Here is a 21,785-nt window from a genome sequence, read left to right on the forward strand (position 1 = left end):
AGCAGGAATTAAAAATGCAAGAGTTTTTCCAGAACCAGTCCTTGCAGCACCAAGAACATCCTTTCCACTCAGAAGTGGTGGAATTGATCTTGCTTGAATCTACATTAGTAACAAAATCGTCAACTATAACGCTTCACACATATAAGCTATGAAGCACAAATAATGACGCCGACACAAAACACGACACTAAACTTCAACACCGGTAATAATTTGAGAAGATGAAATAATTGAATGTAGTCAATGTGTCGGTGTCAAACATATTGAACCCTAGGACACACCTTCAATCAAAAGTGTGGGTGCTACAAAATGTATAAGTCACTCTCTACTACTACTTTTGCCTCTTCAAAAAGTAAATGAATAAAAAATACCTGAGTCATGTGTTGAAATCCCATATCCATGATGGAGTTAAAAGTAGGTTGAGATAATTCGAGAGAAGCAAATGATTCAGTGCTCATAATTCCAGAACCACTGTTGTTCTTCACCTTTGTCTCTTCCACTTCAATTTCTATTTCAACCTCCTTCTTTTTCTTCTTCTTTTTCGAGGATTCTTCATTACTAATATTATTGTTCCCATTCTCTTCTTCTTGTTCTACGTGCTTCTCCTCAGCAATATCACGGGGTCTCTTTTTATCGTGCTTCTTCTTTGTCTTTTTATTCTTGTTATTGGTTTCATCCATTGGTGGTGAAGAAGGTTGGAGGTTGTTTTCTGATTCTGCCATGATACAATTTAGGGCAGTTTCAATCCCTGTCCTCTTCTTCGGGACAGGTCCTAAGATATTCGGTACCCTGAGCGAAATGTAAAAATGAAACTTCGATCAGTATATTTTTTCTTGCAAAAACATTAATATTTATTCATTATAATCAAAATTCTATATATAAAAAAAAAAAATCATTAGCAAGTCACGGTTTCAAGACTACAGAGCAAAACCACATGAAAATCAATCTCATATAAGAGAAAAAAAACAATTCACAATTTTTGAAAAACATAAGTTCTCCTCCTTCACAAAATAGACACGTTATTTGAAAAATTCAACAATAGAAGAACAATAATTCAATGGAATAACACACCAAAAAACAAAATAATCAAAATAAAACTAAAATGTTGAAAATAAGAATCAAAACAACTATTGAAGCAACATAAAAGAAGAATAAATAACAGAAAAAACTGGGTAAGGGTGAACAGAAACGAACCAGAACTAAACGATTGAGAAAAAAGGAATGACGGTGCCGAGTTGCCGGAAAAAGCTGCCGGAAGGTGGAATGTCGGTGGTCTTGGGTGTGGCAAAGTCAGGATGGTTTTGGGGTTTTAGGAGAAAAGGAAGATAGAACAGTAAGAGAGCATACGAGCGTAAAAACTGAAACAAAACCTAATTCTAGGGTTTTTAGTTTTAATGAAAAAAAAAAAAAAAAAAAAAAAAAAAAAAAAAAAAAAAAAACATTTCAAACCAGTTTTAAATCAATGTGTTTTATTTTAAAATTTTACTTTCAAAATCAAAAATCAAAACCCGCAACTAGAACAAGTCCTAGGATTTAAATAATTTGCAATGTATTTTAATAGAATTCGATTAATATTATTGTATAAATTATATATGAATTATTAAAATAATTAAATAATATCAAATATTTTAATATTATAAATCTTAATTTTTATTAAATTTTTAAAATATATGTTATGATTTTTTATTTTTTTAAAATAATTTTATTATTGAGAATGTAAGAATTATTTTATTTTATACAAATTTTAAGACGTGGGAATTGTAGTTTCAACTCATGATCATATATAATGGTTTAAATTTTTTAAGATAAAAAATATATTCATATTTATTATATTATTCAAATATTTTTATTAAGTGACTCCATTATTTAATCGATAATATAAACTATGAATCTTAAAATATTTATTGGTAAAATTAATATTCATATAATATTGTAATTATACAAACTTATCGTAATATTATTCGCATAAATTAAACATGTTTTAATATAAATAAATTCAACCTCTATTTTATTGTCAATTTTTTTTAACACAATAGTGTTTCAAACTAATTCAGACAAGATCAAATAGTATTTCTAAATCTATATTTTATGTATTTTTTAAAATATTTTAAAACCTACATCCATACATGTATTGTTTTAGCAAACTTTGACTAAAATATTATTCAATATGATCACATAGAATTTACTACGAATACTTTTACATTTAATTATTTTATATAACAATTTTTTTTTTTTTACTTTTAATTTTTGAACACTACTTATAATATATATATATATACATACTTTAATATTTTAAATTCTTTACGTATTATAATACAAATATCAAAACAAATATCAAAATAAGTACTCTGAATCTTTATTAATAATTTAATTTTGAAATTAATACGAGTACTTATGAATCTTAATTGAGAATTTAATTTTGAAATTAGTCTACAGTTTAAAAGTTGAATATTATATATTTTAACAATACAAAATGATCATAAATTTAAATCTCATTATATTTATTCATTAATATCTATTATTTATTATTTAAATGATTTTTTTAAAATTATCACATAAAATTTTATAATATTCAATTATATTTTTAACAATGATAAATTCAATAAAAAGATGATTTAAACTTAAAAAGAAAATATAATTATATTATATATATATATATATATATATATTAATAGTACGAAAACAAAAATTGATTATACACAAAAATATTTACGCATGCTATTACAAAAAATTAATTCATTAAGTTAATTCTTTTTCGTTGAGTTTCATTACTGTGTAAATCACGAGCGTCGTAGAATGTAATGTAATAAAAGCAAAATTATATGAATATTTTGTTTTAATCTAACAAAAAACACAATTACGTAGAATGTAATGTAATAAAAGCAAAATTATATGAATATTTTGTTTTAATCTAACAAAAAACACAATTACTGTAGTTTAGTCGTCGTGAACTATAATGTAAAAAGTTTACATGGTATGAGTTTATGATCAAAGAGTTAATTTTTATTTTATCTTTTGAATGTCATGGGTTTTTACTCCAAAACCGATCTAATTCCTACCGCAAACACTGCTAACTACAACTATCATATGAGTTTTAGTTACTAGCTAAATAATCAATAATTTTCTTAAATAATTTTTTATTTTAAATATTATGTTTTCCAGGTCACCACGAAATATTTATTTTCATAAATTTACAAAACCATAGTCCCACCCTTGTTTTATAGGGCTATTTTTTCCTTGATTTCATTAGCTTTGAGTTAAGAATAGTATAAATCCACCAGTTTCTCTGTGTCTATGTCAGTTTTGTCCTTGTCCCTCCAATCTCATGCAGATTCTTTATGTCTAAACATAATCGAAATACATCCCCACAAGAAAAGATTTAATGTACAATTGGATTGCGCATGAACAGGAACTGCAACAAAGATAAAAAAAACGTTGTGTCAGCAAAAATTGATGCAAAATAGACAAGTCTTTCATGAAGTAACATTGTCTATACCTCAAACGATTTCCCTGATTGTTCAAATTCTAGCATGCTTAGAGCAACTTGACAACTTTGTGCGACGAGAGGCTCTGGGTCTGCCGTAAACTTCTCAAGAAGGGCTACACTTTGTTCATCTAAGGACATACAACAAAAAACGTGATTCAAATACTTATCATTAGCTGAATTCACAACTACATTTAGTAATAAACGGTTAATTAGAACTGTTACCAGTCATATAACTCTACAAGAAGCAACCACCTTACTAAAAACTTATAGATTATATAAAGCCGCTAAAAAATAACTCTAAATTGAACTGTTATCAGTCATATAACTCTACAAGAAGCAACCATCGTACTAAAAACTAATAGATTATATAAAGCCCCTAAAAAATAACTCTAAATTGAACTCAAACTTGAGTAGCAATTCGTAAACATCGTATGACAAAACAAGACATAACATATGATATTTCTATATTTAGTGGGATAAAAAGAGTGTTAAATTTTGGTTCAGCTAGAAAAAATTTGAGGTTATTGACGAAAATATGAAGAAAAAAATCATGTTAACCACAGGTGATTTGTGATAAAGACATGTATGTAGAAGCAGCAGGAGAATTGACCAAATAGAGAGACTAAACAAAACAATAGGTCAAATCACCAAGAGATATTTAAAGGAAAATAATCTATACTTAGTAGTACATGACAAAGCTTTATGGTGTTGCTTGATCCATGTAAAAAAGTAGAATCAAAGAGACCAAAAATATTGTCCTGTTCGATTTTTCAAGTGCCAGATGTTACTTATAGACATAGACATTATAGACTACAAAAAATCTACTTAAGATGGAGGGTATATTTTTTTATACTAAAGATGGAAGGGTGTATTATTCATGAGCTAATTATAGCATTAATAAAGATAAAAGAGATTTGTTTTCTGTGTTACAAAAGATAAAAGAGAGGAAGGGCATAGGTTTACACAAACATTATTTGTTGGAGAGTTACAATTACAAACTCATAAATTTAATATGATAACACAACTGATAATAGTAAAAACAAGCCTAACATATTCAAAAGAATAATAGAAAAGGTTTTGGTGACAAAAAGATTTACAACTCAAACTGAAAGACATTGATTGCCTCCATGGACTAATAGTTAGATGCTTCAAAGTGATCCGTGATATCTCATCTAACTACACGAAACATTATTTCATTGTGCATAGAACATTCAAACCTCTTTGATTAGTAACAGGTGTCTTCTCCAACACCTCTAGTTTTTTATTTGTGAACTGTGAGAGTGAACTTACTTTTGAGTTTTGACAAGTCAAAACCATACACGTATGAACAGAATCACTAGAAATACTAAAAGCTGCAACCTAAGCTAAGTTGGACTGTTCATTACTAAAAAGAATGTTTACTTTGATTGCTGCTAAACTATCTATTCACGATTTCCATACACTACACCATATGCTTGCATTTCTCTTTTTATACATAGATGACCCCACAAAGCACGGCAATTATAATACCATATATTAATAATATTATTGACACTTTGACAGGAAAAGAGATCACACCATTCCATATTTGGTTTTAAATACAATACCTGCAATTGAGCCAAGAGCTTCAGCAGCCTCGTGTCTAACCATTGGGTGCTCATTCACATCTCTAAGTATATTGGATAGAGCAGCTGAAGCAGCTTTGTCTTGCAATTGGCCCAAAACATAAGCAACCTAAAATTACAGCAAATTTGGCATTAAAAAATTCAGAGATTCAATTTCAACAGGTGGACTCAAATTTAAACCGCATCCTTAAGGCATTCATCTTATATTATTACTCATTTAGGTTTAAATTATTGTGTTCTTATTAAACTCCTGAAGATCGACTGACTACTTTTGACATGACGATTACAAGTTTATTTGCTCGAAGGAATATAATGTAGTGTAATGGTTTAACATTTAAAAGTACAACCAACAATAAGTAAAGTACTTAAAAATAAATAAATAAATAAATAAATAAATAAATAAAAGGCTAGCATATCACCATGAAATCCTCTATATCGACCTGATGTTTTCTTTTGCAAAGTGCATTTCTTATCACTTATGTGCTATTCATGCATACCACATTGAATGGAAATAACATTTATTTATAGAAATAATAGTGAACTTATCAAACCTCGTGTTTCAGTAAAGCACTCTTTGAACCCAAGGAATCAATAATAGCAGCAACAGCATCATTTCCACCATCATTTCGAAGTGCAAACAGAGCCGCATAGCGTTCATACATCCCTTTTTCCTCATCGAGAAGTAACTCCCTAATATTGATTAACACCGAGTTAGCAACCAACTAACTAATTACTTACTACTCTCTAATTAACAAGAGTCTCTTTGACAAACCTTAGTTGATTAACTGAAGAACAAGATGTGGCCGGCGCTGCAGGATCAACAGACTTAAAGGGAGATATACCGGGTGCAGTCAAATCACCAGTAATATCATCAGCATTTTTTAAATTCAGAATACGTTGAAGAGCCAATTCACATGTTTCTCGAACCTCTTGAGCCGGATCAGAATCCAAGCTATGCTTCAACAGAGAAACGTTACTCTCTGAACCAATAGCACCAAGTGCTTCAGCTGCCTAAGCAAGATTTTAACAAACACAATCAATGATATTAAAACTAGAAATAAAACAAAAAGTTTCTACATCAAAAAAGGAAGAGATAGAAAGCTACTACCTCATGGCGAACAATGGGATGCAAAGAAAGATCATTAAGAACAGAGGTCAATGCAGGGATGGCTTCCAATTCTTGCATTTGACCTAATGCAAATGCAGCTTCGTGTGCCAACAAATTAGATGAATCTCTGGTTGCTGCCAAAGGAATAAAAAAAGCTCAGAATCAATGCAATCAAAAACTCAATTTGAAAAGGGTTGATAATATGGTTATTGAACTGAAGAGAAAATGAAAGGGAAAAGAGGGGAGTGGGTGACTAACCGAGAACAAGAGCGGCGCGAGGGGCGGAACCTTTGAGGTTTCGAAGAGAAAAGAGGGCTCTGAAACGCTCAGAGATGGGTTGGTTGGAGTCTAATAGCAACTCGCACAGGAACTTCTCCATCTCAGAGGAACACAAAGCGACGTCGTTCAGTGAATTCGCAGACATAGTGATTTAACAAAAACTGTGAATGAATGTCTCAGAGTTGGGGCTTATGGATCAAAGTCTCGTTTGCAAGTTAGGATTTCAAGGCTACAGTACAAAAACCACATGAAAATCAATCTCAAGTAATAGGGGAAAAAATCAAGTCACAAATTTTTGAAAAAAATCCCTTCTCCTCCTTCACAAAATAGACACCATGCTTGACAAAAATCAACATAGTACAAGAACAATAACTCAATGGTACAACACACCAAAAAAACAATCAAAATAAAACTAAAATGTTTAAACTAAGAATCAAAACAACCATTGAAAGTTGAAACAACATAAAAGAAGAATAAATAAGAGAAAAAAACTGGGTAAGGACGAACCAGAACTAAACGATTGGGAAAGAAGGAAGAACAGTGCCGGGTAGCCGGAAAAAGCCGCCGGAATGTCGGTGGTCTTGGGTGAGGGCAAAAGTCAGGGTTGTTCTGGAGTTTTGGGTCAAAGTGTAGATGGAATAATAAGAGACCATACAAGTGAGTGTAATACATAATTTATAATTAATTTATAATTTTTGTTTTCTATTTCTAATTTCGTAATATAAGTTCCTATATTTTAACAAATTCGTAATTTTAGTTTATCTATTTTTAATTTAATAATTTTAATCTTAAGTTTTTTTAAAATTGAAATATTTTGTCTTACTTATATATTTTATTATTAATAATGTTGCTTTACTTTCTTTAATAATTAATTGGACTTATTTTAAAAAATGGTAGCTCTTGTTTAATTGTACATTTTTTTAAATAAAAATTTCTTTTTGACCGATTTTTTATAGGCATAATTAATTTCACGGTTCTTTAACTTAATTTCAGATAACACTTCAATATTTCATTTTAATTTAGTTTTTTATTTAATTTTAAATAATAATTTGATCGTTTATGTCTTCAAATGTTAACAATGTTATCATCTTTTTGCAAAAATTCTTCAAAAATTTCAAATAAACCCCATTAAATTAATTATAATCTTCAATATAATGCAAATTTCATCAAATTCATAACTCAAATTTTCAAATAAACTCATATATTATTTGATGAATTTGATGTTGTTGGTATCGAATTTTATGAGTTTTGTTTGATGAATTTTTGAAGTTTTTGTAAAAAAATGATAATATCGTTGACATTTTAAAATGTAAATGATCAAATTGTTACTTAAAATTAATAAAAGACAAAAAAAAAACATAAAGGACTTAAGTGTTACATGAAATTAAGTTAAAGGACCGCATTACCAATTTGCCTATTTTATATTATGCTTGTTTTAAATTATTATTATTTTTTAAAAATTATTGTGATTCGTTCTATACCTCTATTTATTTTTTAAAATATGTATATAGAATTACAGTAATTTTTTTAAAAGGTAAAAAAAAAATTTAACCATCTTAATTATTTTGCGTTTATTTTAATTAATAATCAAAGCTAACAAATATTTTAACAATTATTTTAAAAAAATGAGTAGATATTTTTATTTTTTAAAAACATGAGCTACAATATTTTGTTAAAATAAGTCCAAGTAATTATTAAAATAAAAAATAAATCAATATCGTTATTAACCAAATCAATATTAATAGTAAAATATATAATTAAGATAAAATGTCTCAATTTATAAAAAAAAAATACTAAAATTGTAAAATTAAAAATAGATAAATCAAAATTAATAATAAACTAAATATCAGGACTAGAAGTTCATTTAAATCAAATATATTTATATAATTTTTATTTTTGATAGAATGTAGTTTTAAAATTATGATATTATTCTTGTGTCATTCTCTGAGTTAAAATTCTTCATTGTTGTATATTATATTGAAATTTATATAGGAAAATGAGATGCCATTATAATAGGAATTTTTTGTTCGGCTTATAAAATGTTGCATCCCATGAGTTGGCATATTTTATTTATTTATTTTTTTAATAATTAATTATTTATTATTCAAATAAATAAAAAATAAATAAACCAAATTATATCAATATTGATAGAATGCAATACCGAGTAAATATTTCTACAGTTGTATGTAGTTTGTTTTATTATTTTCAATATATTTTGTTTGATTTTGTAGAATATAATAAATAAAAAATTGATTGAAATGAGATATAAAGGAAAAATATCCTCAAAATTATGGTAAAAAAACTATTTGAGCACATTGTTCCTCCTTTATATCCTTTTTCAATAAAAAATTTCTATTATATCTTATATTAAAATGTATATACAAAAATATCATACTTTTGTTAGCTACAAAAGCGATAATTTGTTTTTTTTAACAAATGGTTAATTATTAATTTAATAAATAAATAAATCAAATTATATTAATAAAATCAAACTAAATACATTAAATATAAAGAAAAAATACATCAAAGTTATATGCCAACAAAAATTAAGTGCTATGATATTTTAACAACTCTTCTATTTTGCAACCCATTACAAATAAATTAGTAACTCCACAACATGTTCATTTCGCCGACACATTTAATCAAGCGCATTAATTTTGATATATTTTTTCTATTTATTATATTTTAATTAATTTTATTAATATTTATTTTTATTAATTTAACAATTTTGTATTTATTAAAAAAATATTAAATCAACACATGGTGACGAATGTGATCTCCTATAAAAATAAACAAAATTAAGGTGATCTTATGTGAAAATAGCCAATTTTTCAACCTTGTTTTAAATCAAAATGACCACTTGTAGATGCAACAATAACAATGATTGATATTTCAAATAAACTATTATTTAAATCTCTTAAAATATAGGGTGTTGTAATTTTGATAACTGAATCAGCAAAATATCTCAATTAATTCTCTAATCAGTTTGGTGATTCAAAGAATAACCTTAGATTTTTGTTGAGTCAATAAACAAACTAACAGAGTTTTATACTTTTAAGGACAAAAATGATGATTTACTCTTAATATTATTGTATAAACTATGCATGCGATATGAAAATAATTAAATATTATTCAATAACTTAATATTATAAATCTTAATTTTAATTTAATTGTTAAAATATATGTAATGATCTTTAAATCTTTAAAAATGATTTTTATTATTAAAATTAGGAGAATTATCCTATTTTAGATAAGTTTCAAAATGTCTAAAACATAGTTTCAACTTATTACAGGAAAATGGTTTAAGTTATTCAAGATAAAAAATCTATTTGTATATGTCATACTATTCAAATATTTTTTTTTAAGTAAGTCATTTGTTTCATCTACAATATAAATAATAAATCATAAAAAGGTATTTATTGGTAGATTTAATGTTTGTATAATATTGTTATCATGTATACTTGTCATAGTATTGTTTATGTGAATTAGATGTTTTTTAATAAAAAATATATTAAATCTATATTTCATTGTCAAAATTTCAACACAGAGTGTAGTTTTCTAGACTGACCTAGATCATATAAAATAATATTTGCAAATTAAAGTTCTATATATTTTTCCAAACGTTTAATAAAATATTTTACTAGATCAAAACTTACATCAATATTTATTTCATATTTTAGAAAACTTTTGCTAAAATATTATTCAGTAGAGTCAGTTTTATACAATTAAATTAAAATAATAATACAAAATTATTATTACTATAATAGAAATAAAATGAGACAAATTAATAGAAAAAATATTAATTGATTAGTATAGACTTGTATTGTGAGACTTTGCTAAATTGATTATATATTAAAGAGACAAATAAATTATAAAATTTAAATTCTTTTACGTCTAATTATTTTAAGTGTTATGAATTTTAATTAAAAAGTAATAAATAAAACATAATTTAATTTTTAGTATTAAGTAAATTAATTGTGTATGTATTTATATTATTTTAATATAATTAGTTATGCATACATATAATAAAGTGTTATTTTACAATTATTTAAATTTGACATGTATCATGGGAATTCATTATTGTTTATTCGTCGTGTATTATGTATGACTCTTAGAGTGTGTATGTCATGCCACATGTGATAATGAATATTATTATATATGTAATTAACAATTCAAATTCATCGTAAATTTAAACCCTGTTATATTTATATATTATATATCTATTATTTATCAAATAATTAAAAAAATTACAATAATTATGTAAATTTATATAACATTTGGTTTTTTTTTTTTGACAAATTCTAAATTAGATCAATAAATATATGAAATTTAAATCATAAATAAGCTAAATATCAATTTTTTTCTTATATCTAATTGATTCTCTTTTATTCTTTTGTATTTTTTGTTGTTTTTCTTATTTTATTCCTTTTACATACTATATATATATATATATATATATATATATATATATATATATATATATATAAGAGTGTATTTTATATTTACAACATAGATACTATATATATATATATATATATATATATATATATATATATATATATATATAATAGTGCATTTTAAATTTCAACCATGGACAGGGTGTATATTTGGTTAACTATAAATTATTAAATATTACGGGTGGAGACAAACTCATAAAGAACGATAAGAGATTGGACGAAGTTGTTGGACGACCAATAGATAAAAGTGAGGGTGAAGGACGAAAGTCATGATTTGCGTTTGAGAACGAGAGATTAAATAGTTAGTGAGATGATTAAAGATGTTTTCTAATGTAATCCCTTTTAAATTTCGACCGTGGACATGTCTACCATCAGTTAACCGAAGGTTAAGTGTATTATATAATTAGGAAGTTACTCTTCCTCAAACTTGTTAGGAATTTAGGATATAAAAAAATATCAGTTTATTATTGTCTTTTTTCTTTCAATCCACTCGTTATCAGTTAAATGGAGTTACATCAATTCTCTGTAATCGCACATTCAATGTCTTCTCATATTTATTTTTCCGCTACTAATTTTGCAAAAACAAACTACAAATTATTAAATACTAGAGTTGAAAACAAACTCATAATGAACGATAAGAGATTGGACAAAACTATTGAACGATCAATAAACGAAAGTGAAAGTGAGGAACGAACATAACGACTTATGCTTGAGAATGAAAGAATAAAGAATTAGTGAAATAATGAGAGATGATTTTATAGGTGGCACAATTATTTATCAGTATGTCTCTCTTTGATAACTTAATAATAGCATCCAATTGTTAAATCAATCATAATGGTATAATTTTTTAGTTATGTTCTTCCTCTTCAATGATCAATAAGTAGCTGTTTTTATTTATTTATTTTATTTATTTATTTATTTTTATAATATGTGATCAATAAGTAGCTACGATGAATAACAATATACTACAATTAAATAAAAATCCATTAGCATATTTGATGAAATAATAAAAGTCTCTTTCTAAAATATTTTTATAATTTATTGATAAAGATGATGGTATTAACTAACACAAATTAAATTGATTGGCCAAAAATCTGTTAGTGTTCATTAAACTGTAGTTAACTAATTCAATAATTATTTTTTAATCGATATCGAGATATATATCTTCTAAGGTTAAAATACCATAACTTAATATACTCATCTAATAATGGAAATATAAATAATTTTTGCATTCTACAAATTGAGTATCACAAATTTTGGGTCAAGTAAGATCACATATGTGTGATAATGTTCCATTTCAAGAGGTTTATAATTGATATATTTTCAGGACAAGATAGATAAAAACTATAATCATATTAAAAGAGACTTAAATGATCGAATCATATTTCTCAAAAGTTTAAACATCGATACATTTTTAAAATTTAAATTTAAAACTTTTCATTATGTCGAAAGAATCTTATATAGTCCAAAAGGTATTGAGTTATTATTTAGTATGTTTTTATGAAATTTACTTGACTTACGAAATTAATGAGTGATACATGTTACCTTTAATTAATAATTCAATGAGTGTTGCTTGCCTTGGAAGTTCAATGATACATTTCGGTTTGGTAATATAACATATGTTTTGGTGCGAGGGAAGTAGACAATAACGGTCTAATTAATAATTATGGTTCTTTTTTTATTTTTATTTTATTATTTGTCTATTAAAAGAGAGACGGATTATTTTGACTATAATCAATTATTTAATATTATTTTTTATTTATTTAAATAAGTAATTTTTATATAAATATAATTTTTTTGTTTATATTTTTTCGTTATTTCAACATTTTAATGTGATGATATTTTGTTTCGTTGTTGTCTTTTTTATTTTTCTTTTTATTGCGGATTTTGTTTGGGTCAGATTGATAGAAAATTGATAGATATTTTTCAATGTAATGATGAATTTGAACTTCGTTGTTTATTGTAAGAGTTGAAATATTTCTTATACTTCTTTTAAAAGAACATTTTTTTTATAAACAAAAAAAATCGATCCATAAAATATACATTTAATCAATAATATAACTTGTCAATGCTGCAGATTTAGATGTATAATTGTTTTTGTCATCTTTATAAATATTTTACAAATTAAACTATTAAATCGGATATTACGTGTTAGTTTAGATATTAATTTTAACAATATTAAATTTATGTTGTTATTATACATTCAATCAATTTAAATAATAAATATAATTTTACTAAAATAAAAAACTTTGTCCAATAATTAAAGAGGTTCTTTCTTTAGATGATAGAGTCAAAGTAATAACTAAACCCAACAAACATGACAAGTTTAGTGAAATAACTATTGTGTTTGCTATGATTTATACTCATAGAGGGGCCAACCCAATGATGAAGATAACATCATATAAAGTTATCAGCTATCAATATCATTATGCCTTGATTCTACGTTCGGTGCCTAATTTAGAGGTTTTTCTTTGGACTGAGTGCTTAATGAGAGGGACAAGAATTATTAAGGCTGTTATTACTATCACAATCACCCTCTTCAATTTGGAGACTCAAGCGGACAAGGCATATACACACTATTAATTTTATGATTTTTTAATATGGTGTTTAATAACACTATATCTCTCCAAATATTCCAATATGAAAAAATATTATTAAATAGATTTATCAATAATTTTATATTATTATATTTTAATAATAATAATTAATTTTTTAATACTAGTAGGTAAAAAAATAGTATATTTTGTAAAAAGTAATATACTTGAGCTCACAAATGATAAAGAAAATAACCATAAAAATTATAGCTTTTAATTTCACTTTTAATTTCACAAGTACACCCCACGGGTAGGAGGAGCTAAAAATTTCATAGTTTAAAAGACTCGCCAAAACCAAAAAGTCCTTAAAATTTTGTGGACTTAAGTGGGCATATGAACCCATTTTTTCTAAAAAATAAATCGAAAATTTTGTTTCGATACAAAAATTTTGATTTTTTAAAAATTTACAATTTTTTTCTCAAATTTTTTTTTATTCGAAAAAAAAATCGATTTTTTCAAGAAAAATAATTTTTTAATTTTGCTCATAAAATTTTTCGAGAGAAAAATATTTTAAATTTTCTTGAGAATTTTTTCCATTAATTTTTTGAAAAAGATTAATATTGATACTTCTTTTAAAAAATATCTCAATTAACAAAACGTTGAAATAATAGATCAGAATCTTAAAAAACTCTATTTCAATTGGAGGCTTAATATTAAAAATTTAATATGAATTTTTTTGGAGAAAACTTGACACCTTAAGACTTTTTCACACATCTAATAAAAACACTTACCTATAGAATCAACCACTTCCTATTATCAACAATGGAGTGCTGGTAAGAATCTCCATTGTAGATGATTTTAGTTACCTTTATTTAGTGTGTTGTCTGTGCGATAAACCTATAGTTTAGTCTATGCTATTTTCGGATTACGTATACTTTTTTAAATAGATAATATGGATATCATATATATATTTTTAGGTCATTGATATCATATTTGTATATTTTAGATCCATGACAACATTTTATTTAAATATAGATACTATAATTATTATATATTGTACGTTATATTAAGTTATTTTACTTTATTCATAATCATTACAAGTTATTAAATGAAATTTTTTTGAATGGTTTTATGAAGAAGTAGCATTTGATACAAAATTTGTTCATCATGAGGCAGAGAATGAGACTTGAGGTCCTGATGCAAGCTCTTAATGAGCAAAAGCAACAACTCAACAAACAGACGCGGAAAGTTGATGAACAAATAAAAAAAATATTTGAACAAATCCAAAAAATTGATAAAATTGATGACCAAAGTAAGAAAGTTTTCATAAACATTATTGAGATAAGTAAGAAAAATAGGATGAAATTGATGAAAATTTGTAGTTTTATTCTATTAATAACACTATTGTATCATTTGTAAGCCTCCAAAATATCATTACTTTACAAGATTTTATAAACAAACCATAAAATTAATAAGTAGCATTACCATCAACTACATGAGCATCATCACCTAAATTTGGCTCTTCATCTGCATCAAAACCCATAACTTATTCATATTTGAAGCATCAATTTCATTTAATATGTCTATAAATTTAGGTTGTGACAACGAATGTTGTGCAAACATTTTAATTTGTCCATAGATTTTTGTTAAATATATCATTTTCATAACACCACTATCATTCTTTAATAAATTCAGGCTATCTATTAGAATTTTATATAATATATTCACCACAATTGAATATTCAAAATTCTTTGAGATATTTAATTTTTTTTCAATAATTCTAGTTAAAGATATATGAAAATTACCTATTTAAAATTTATTATGTAATAAATTTTTAACTAAATTAATTAATCATGTCACTTATAACAAATGACATACCAAATTTAAATTGATCAAGCTTATTTTTACCCTTACATGTATGATGTATGTGTCTTCATATTTAATTAAGTGCTTTTTTAGAGTCATTGTCATCTTGTTTATATATTAAAAAAATTTCCTCATTTAAGCAATATTATTTTTGTGGCCTAATTAGTATATTGCCAAACACTTATTGAAGAAAAGGTTTATTTTTTTACACAATTATTTAATTTTAAATTAAAATGTCATACTAATAAGTAAATTAAAATCACTAAAAATGGAGAAAAAAATGAACTTTTGTGTTCCAAATATAAAATTAAAATTTTTTAAAAGTTAAATGCATAATTTTTAATATAGATTTATTACTCTTAATGTATTAACAGAGGAGTATTAAAGAGAGGAATATTTATTGGTGAGATGCAGTTAACATTGATGGCATTAAATTCTTCATTTATGTAAATCAGGGGATTCTCGTGCCGTTAAGATACACACATTTGGAAATACAGGACCACAACACAAGTGAACAGGTAACCGTTTCCGATATGAGATTTGACCGTTGCTTCTATACCAGTGAACGTACGGATTATCATTCAAATCTTACTACTTTCGTTGACTATTGACTTTTTTAGCAGCTTCAGTTTCGTTCGTTCATTTCCCTCCTAATCCAACGTCTCACATTCACCCAAAAATCAAATTCCAAATCACAACAACATAACAACACTCTTTGCGTTCTTCTTCCTGCTAAGGACATGTTTGGTTAGCAACAAAAAACGATTCACAGAAATGCCGGTTTCCACTCGATCTAAAATCACAACGGAAATCGACTTAACCTCAACAATGCAGCAGCAGCAGCATCAACAACAGAGACTCAGAAACCCTCACCATGGCCTCAAAGAAAAACTCAAAACCCTCACTCTCTTATACGAACAACAAAAACAAGCTTCTTCATCTTTCAAGAACAACAACACCGCCATGCGAGACAAAAACTCAATCACAATGCCAAATTCAACCGTCACTAAAACCTTCGTTTTACCTCAACCACCTCCTTCAAACAACAACAACGAACACGACGCTAAAGAAAATCAAAATCTCATGCTAGGACCCGATCGAATTGTTGGATTTTCGTATCCAAGAAAGGTTACAACAACAACATCAGCAATTAGGGTTCCGGTTTCGAATTCTGCCACCGTTGCTCGGAAACTGTCGATGGCGGCTCCGGCGAAAGGGAACGGTGGTGAAGAGTTAGGGAAATGTGAGAGTAGGATTATGGTGTTCGTTAGGGTTAGACCAATGAACAAGAAGGAAAAAGAAGCTGGTTCACGGTGCTGCGTTAGAATCGTTAATCGCCGTGACGTTTATTTGACGGAGTCTGCAAATGAAAACGATTACCTTAGACTCAATAGGGTTAAGGGACGCCACTTTACCTTTGATGCTTCGTTTACTGATTCTGCATCTCAGCAACAAGTTTATTCCACCACGTTAGTTAGTTCCTTATGCTCTTCTTTTATTACTTCCAAAATTGAAGTTAGTTAACTATTTACTCTCTAAATTGTAGGGATATGCCAAAATTTGATTTATAGAATTTTGTAAATTTCATAACTAAATTGTCTAATATTACTATTCTTTAAACTTAATTGTTTGAGTTTAATTGGAAAACAATGTTAGTGTAAATTGGTTCTAGTAGGCATTTAATAAGAAACCTCTGTTTTCCCGTGTATTAATACCAATTTCAAAATGCAGTTGTAATAGTGGGGTTTGTCATTGATAAAATAATGAATTTTCATTGGAGGTGTGTGTGTAAAACTAGTTTGCGTCTCTATAATAGTGCAAATCCTTTAAATCTAGTGTTTATTCACTTATAAAATTTGATGTTGATTTGCTCATTTTACAACGACAATCGTTGTTAAGTTGAATCGTTCTTACAGCTCCCGTGCTCATTTTATTGAAGTTGTCTTGTCTTTAATTGCTTGCAGTTTCTACAGGAAGTGATTTTTTGTGTTTGGTGAAGTGTGTTGTATATATGTTTATTTCAGTTTTTTTTTCCAGAACCTCGGAACTTCTGGAAGCTGTTCTGCAGGGGAGGAATGGATCAGTTTTCTGTTATGGTGCCACGGGAGCTGGAAAAACCTACACAATGCTTGGCACTGTAGAGAGTCCAGGTGTGATGGTTTTGGCTATTAAGGATCTTTTCAGTAAAATCAGACAGAGAAGTTGTGATGGAAGCCATGTGGTTCATCTCTCCTATCTTGAGGTTTACAATGAGACTGTCAGGGATTTGCTTTGCCCTGGAAGGCCTCTGGTTCTTAGAGAAGATAAACAGGTCTACCTTCTTATCTTAATCATATGAAAACTTAAGAATTCACAAAAATTGCTATAAAGTAACCGTGTTCACAAGTATTCTGAGACTGCTTCTGAAGATCGTGCAAATGTTTAATCCAGTAATATGTGACAAAGCAATAGTATTTCAACACCATGTTTGGATTATATTTGAATTGTACTTTGAAAGATATCTGATCAATGGCTCGATTATGTTATAGGGGATTGTGGCTGCGGGTCTTACACAATACAGAGCTTCTTCTGCAGATGAGGTAATTAATATTCTGATCATTTTTCGAAAAATATACCTTTATAGTAATGTTTCAAATTTGAACCTTGATTTAGCATGCCTTTTCCTTTTTTTTTTTTTTTCTCTTGTTGCTCCAGGTGATGGCACTGCTCCAACAAGGAAATCAGAACCGAACCACAGAACCAACTCGTGCAAATGAAACATCTTCTCGTTCCCATGCAATTTTGCAGGTGAATCATTAAGGATTTTGAGGTGGAAAAAATGATTCATTTAATGTTGTGATTGAGTTGTGACACGTTCTTGTTACTAACCAAATGCACATTATTTTGTTATATCTAGGTTGGGGTTGAATACCGAGTTAGAGATGCTGCAACAATGAGTATTGTTAACCGAGTAGGCAAGCTCTCCTTAATTGATCTTGCAGGGTCAGAGAGAGCTCTTGCCACGGATCAAAGAACGCTTAGATCTCTTGAGGGTGCCAATATAAACCGGTCTCTTCTTGCACTCAGCAGCTGCATCAATGCTCTTGTAGAAGGCAAGAAACACATACCGTATCGAAATTCAAAACTCACTCAACTTCTCAAAGATTCACTAGGAGGAACCTGCAACACTGTCATGATTGCAAACATTAGCCCAAGTAGCCTCTCATTTGGTGAAACTCAAAACACCGTTCACTGGGCTGATAGAGCCAAAGAGATTCGGCTAAAGGTTGAATCTTCAATTGCTCATACCATATCAAGCTAATATTTCTCTACAAAATGTTTAGAGCCTTGAGGCAGAAACTTGACATGCTTTTGTGAGGAAGTTGAATAAGATAATTTGTTCTTTGTGTTGATACAGGTAAGCGATGCCGATGAGGATCAATTGCTAATGCCTGAGACAGAAACTGATCAGGCCAAGCTGGTACTTGAGCTGCAAAAGGAGAATCGTGAACTCAGAATGCAGCTAGCACGGCAACAACAGAAGCTATTGACTCTAGAAGCACAGGCCTTAGCTTCACATTCCTCTCCAACACCACCACCTTCTGCTGCAACTCTTACTACTCCAATTTCTGCCCAACCAAGTGAAAAACGAAGGACTAAATCTTCATTCTTGGCTGGAACTTGTTTCACTCCGGAATCCAAGAAGAAAGGAGCTGAGCTAGCTGTGAAGACACTACAGCGAACAGTGAAAGCACTAGAGGCTGAGATAGAGAGAATGAAGAAAGATCATAACTTGCAGCTAAAGCAGAAAGACGACCTCATTTGCGAGCTTTCTCAAAAGGGTGGAAAACAAGCATCAACAACTGGGGAAGTGGGGAAAAGAGTGGCAACCAGGGCTTCTAACCTAAAGGAAAAGGAGCCAAACAATGGTGAATCAAAGAGTAATCATCGTCTTCGATCACCAGCTCCAACTGCCAAGAAACGGAGTTTTTGGGACATAACCACAAATAATAGTCCATCAGTTACTACGTTAAATGGGAGAAAAACTAGAAGTCACATCCTTTCAGAACCTACAGCACCTCCTCCATCCATGCTACTTCAGGTATAATGATTCTTAATTCCTTCATCGGTACTTACCCTTCTCATATATTTCTGTAACTGAAGCAGCTAGTTATCCATGTTTTTCATTTTCATTGTTCAGCCTGGTTTTGCTCGTCAAAAAGCCAATAGCTAGAGTGTGATATATGAAGGAGTGTGATACAGGGAAGCTCAGTATTATATACAGATTATTGCAGCTTGATAAAGTACCTCCTTTTTGGCCTTTTATTCATCTGCTCAAAGGATAATAGTACAGTCAGCTGCAAACCCAAGTGCCGTTTGCATGATTCTTCATTCACCACCGCTTTCATTTTATCAGGCTATTGAAGCTTTTGGGGAAAACTCCAAAATGTTTATTATAGATGTACATTCATTGATTGATTTTTACTGACATAGATAGATGCATTGTTATCTGTTACAGACATCAGAAAGCCGGATGCCATCCATGGGTATGTAAATTTGTGATTGCCTTGATATATATTGCCATGCACTTACATTATAATAACAGCCTGTGACCCTCTGATGCTCCTAAAATGAACTTAGGATTGGCTTGAAATTACCATGCACTTTTGAATTGGACTTCTTGCTCAACTCTATCATTATTACTTTTTACTACAAAATATATTTTTGCCAAATTATATGAATTTATTTCAAATATTGTGAACTTCATTTATTGACAATTTTATGTCAAAATTTCACTCAATATTGTATGTCCATATTATTGAGCTGCATATAATTTTCACCAATAAACTTTCACCATTTCAAACAGAAATGATATTTTTTAAAAAAGTTGTTGTGAAGTGAAAAGACATATCAACATATTTTGTGATCCCTTGATTGTGTAATCAAACGTAAAAGATTTAGGTTACAGCCGTAACTTACACGCATGATGGATACTTTAACATCTAATAATCTTTGAAAATAATGCATAATGAAAAAGAAGTTGGATTAAATCAACATAGTACATTCGTGGAAACATCGGTTGAGTTAGTGATTATTGCAGGCAATTAGTTACGTTTAAAACTATAAAACTACTAAATTATATAATAGATATAAGTTGGCATGACCTTCCCAACCCAAAAAAAGTCCATCTATCAAATGCTAGACTTGCTATAAGAAGGATCAAGATCAAGCTGAACATAACATGAAGAAATAATAGGTGGGAGATCTTGACCCTTGAAAAATAAAGGGAGGTTATTGAATTTGACAAAAGAGGGAGAAAGGTTGGTTAAGAGTAGATTTTTTTTTAAGTGATGGTTCAACGTGCTAGGCTCAGCAAGCTATGTTGTTTAGAGTAGATATTTGAAACATGAGAGAAAATATGAATATCATTTTTCAGGTTGTAAGGATGAATTTAAACTACTTATTAAAAATTGTGTGTTTTGATGAACATTTTCCCAAACTTTGTTCTAGACTATTTTTTATTGAGTTGTTCTAAATCATATGAATGCATTTTTTGTGAAGAATGGCAAGAATGTTTGTTTGTATTGTTAGAGGAAAAAAAACTATTAAATGAGTCTTTCTCAGAAATCATTGGAGAGTCTTTGTGAAAATTACTGAACTGTATTAACTCGCGTGTTTTATTTTTTAATATTTCATTCAAAATATAATATAAAGAAAAATAATAATTAAAAAATTAATGTATTTAGACTAAATTTTTAATTGGATACATCAATTTTTCAACTATTAATTTTGTTTGTATTTGATTTTAGATGGAGTAATTTGTAAGATTCATCATTATCCTTTATTTATTTTGACATGTATTTTATAAAAAAAGTATTTCCACTATCAATTTGAACCAAATATTTTGGTGAATATAAAAGAACCCAAATGGAAGAAGAACAGTCAATTATGTACTTCACTTACACAAGAGGCATGATTTGAATTTTTGAACATTTGTTTAAGTGACAAGAGTCATCATCATTCAGGTCGGCCTAAATTGATTATTTTATTTTAGAGCACTAGATTTTGTAAATTTGATTTGCTTAAGAATGTATTTGAAGTAAAAGGATCTATCTTTAAACTTCATCCACTCAAACTAAAAGCTAGATGGAGTGGCTTTGCTTCTCTCTAAACCACCTTCCATGTTCCAACCCCTAAACCTTATTTGAAAAAAATAAAGTAAAAGTACTTCTAAACATCTTCAAAAAATCACAAAATCCTATTTTGATTTTTTAAAATCTGATTTGAGCCCAAACATATTATAATCACAGTAAATTATTAAATTACAACTTTTAATTTTTAAAAATCAAATAAGTCCGTTGTGATACTGACAAAATCACCCTGATATTCAATACTTTAATTACTAAACAACATTAATATAATGTGACTCTTCAATTATAGTTTAGTATAATTGACAAAGAGTCCCACTCTCAC

General features: G+C 28.1%; 3 protein-coding genes across 4 annotated transcripts in view; 1 reads left to right on the plus strand and 2 right to left on the minus strand.

The window, feature by feature from the left end:
- Window positions 1-1,370, minus strand: part of LOC101510961 (ATP-dependent RNA helicase HAS1-like) — a 9,772-nt gene extending 8,402 nt beyond the window's left edge. Inside the window, exons 1-3 of one of the 2 annotated variants that reach the window (XM_073363839.1) lie at window positions 1,192-1,370; window positions 369-786; window positions 1-99 (exon numbers count right to left, since the gene is read on the minus strand). In XM_073363839.1, the coding sequence (XP_073219940.1) occupies window positions 1-99; window positions 369-719 (450 nt within the window). In that variant the 5' untranslated portion in view covers window positions 720-786; window positions 1,192-1,370. The remainder of the gene's footprint in view (window positions 100-368; window positions 787-1,191) is intronic. The other variant, XM_073363838.1, reaches the window with a different exon arrangement.
- A 1,737-nt stretch (window positions 1,371-3,107) lies between these two features.
- On the minus strand, window positions 3,108-7,124 carry LOC101511485 (deoxyhypusine hydroxylase). Its single transcript, XM_004508532.4, has 8 exons — window positions 6,983-7,124; window positions 6,455-6,704; window positions 6,197-6,330; window positions 5,861-6,099; window positions 5,640-5,778; window positions 5,071-5,197; window positions 3,494-3,612; window positions 3,108-3,409 (listed from the first exon to the last, which is right to left on the minus strand). The coding sequence occupies exons 2-8, from the start codon at window positions 6,618-6,620 to the stop codon at window positions 3,377-3,379; spliced, it is 957 nt and encodes a 318-aa protein (XP_004508589.1). The 5' UTR covers window positions 6,621-6,704; window positions 6,983-7,124; the 3' UTR covers window positions 3,108-3,376.
- An 8,727-nt stretch (window positions 7,125-15,851) lies between these two features.
- LOC101511811 (kinesin-like protein KIN-8A) lies at window positions 15,852-19,988 on the plus strand. The gene is made up of 7 exons (XM_004508533.4): window positions 15,852-16,801; window positions 17,370-17,643; window positions 17,861-17,911; window positions 18,027-18,119; window positions 18,229-18,597; window positions 18,730-19,413; window positions 19,513-19,988. The coding sequence occupies exons 1-7, from the start codon at window positions 16,107-16,109 to the stop codon at window positions 19,543-19,545; spliced, it is 2,199 nt and encodes a 732-aa protein (XP_004508590.1). The 5' UTR covers window positions 15,852-16,106; the 3' UTR covers window positions 19,546-19,988.
- The last annotated feature ends 1,797 nt before the right edge of the window (window positions 19,989-21,785 follow it).

Source organism: Cicer arietinum, chromosome 7, assembly GCF_000331145.2.
Source record: "Cicer arietinum cultivar CDC Frontier isolate Library 1 chromosome 7, Cicar.CDCFrontier_v2.0, whole genome shotgun sequence".
Taxonomy (NCBI): Eukaryota; Viridiplantae; Streptophyta; class Magnoliopsida; order Fabales; family Fabaceae; genus Cicer; species Cicer arietinum.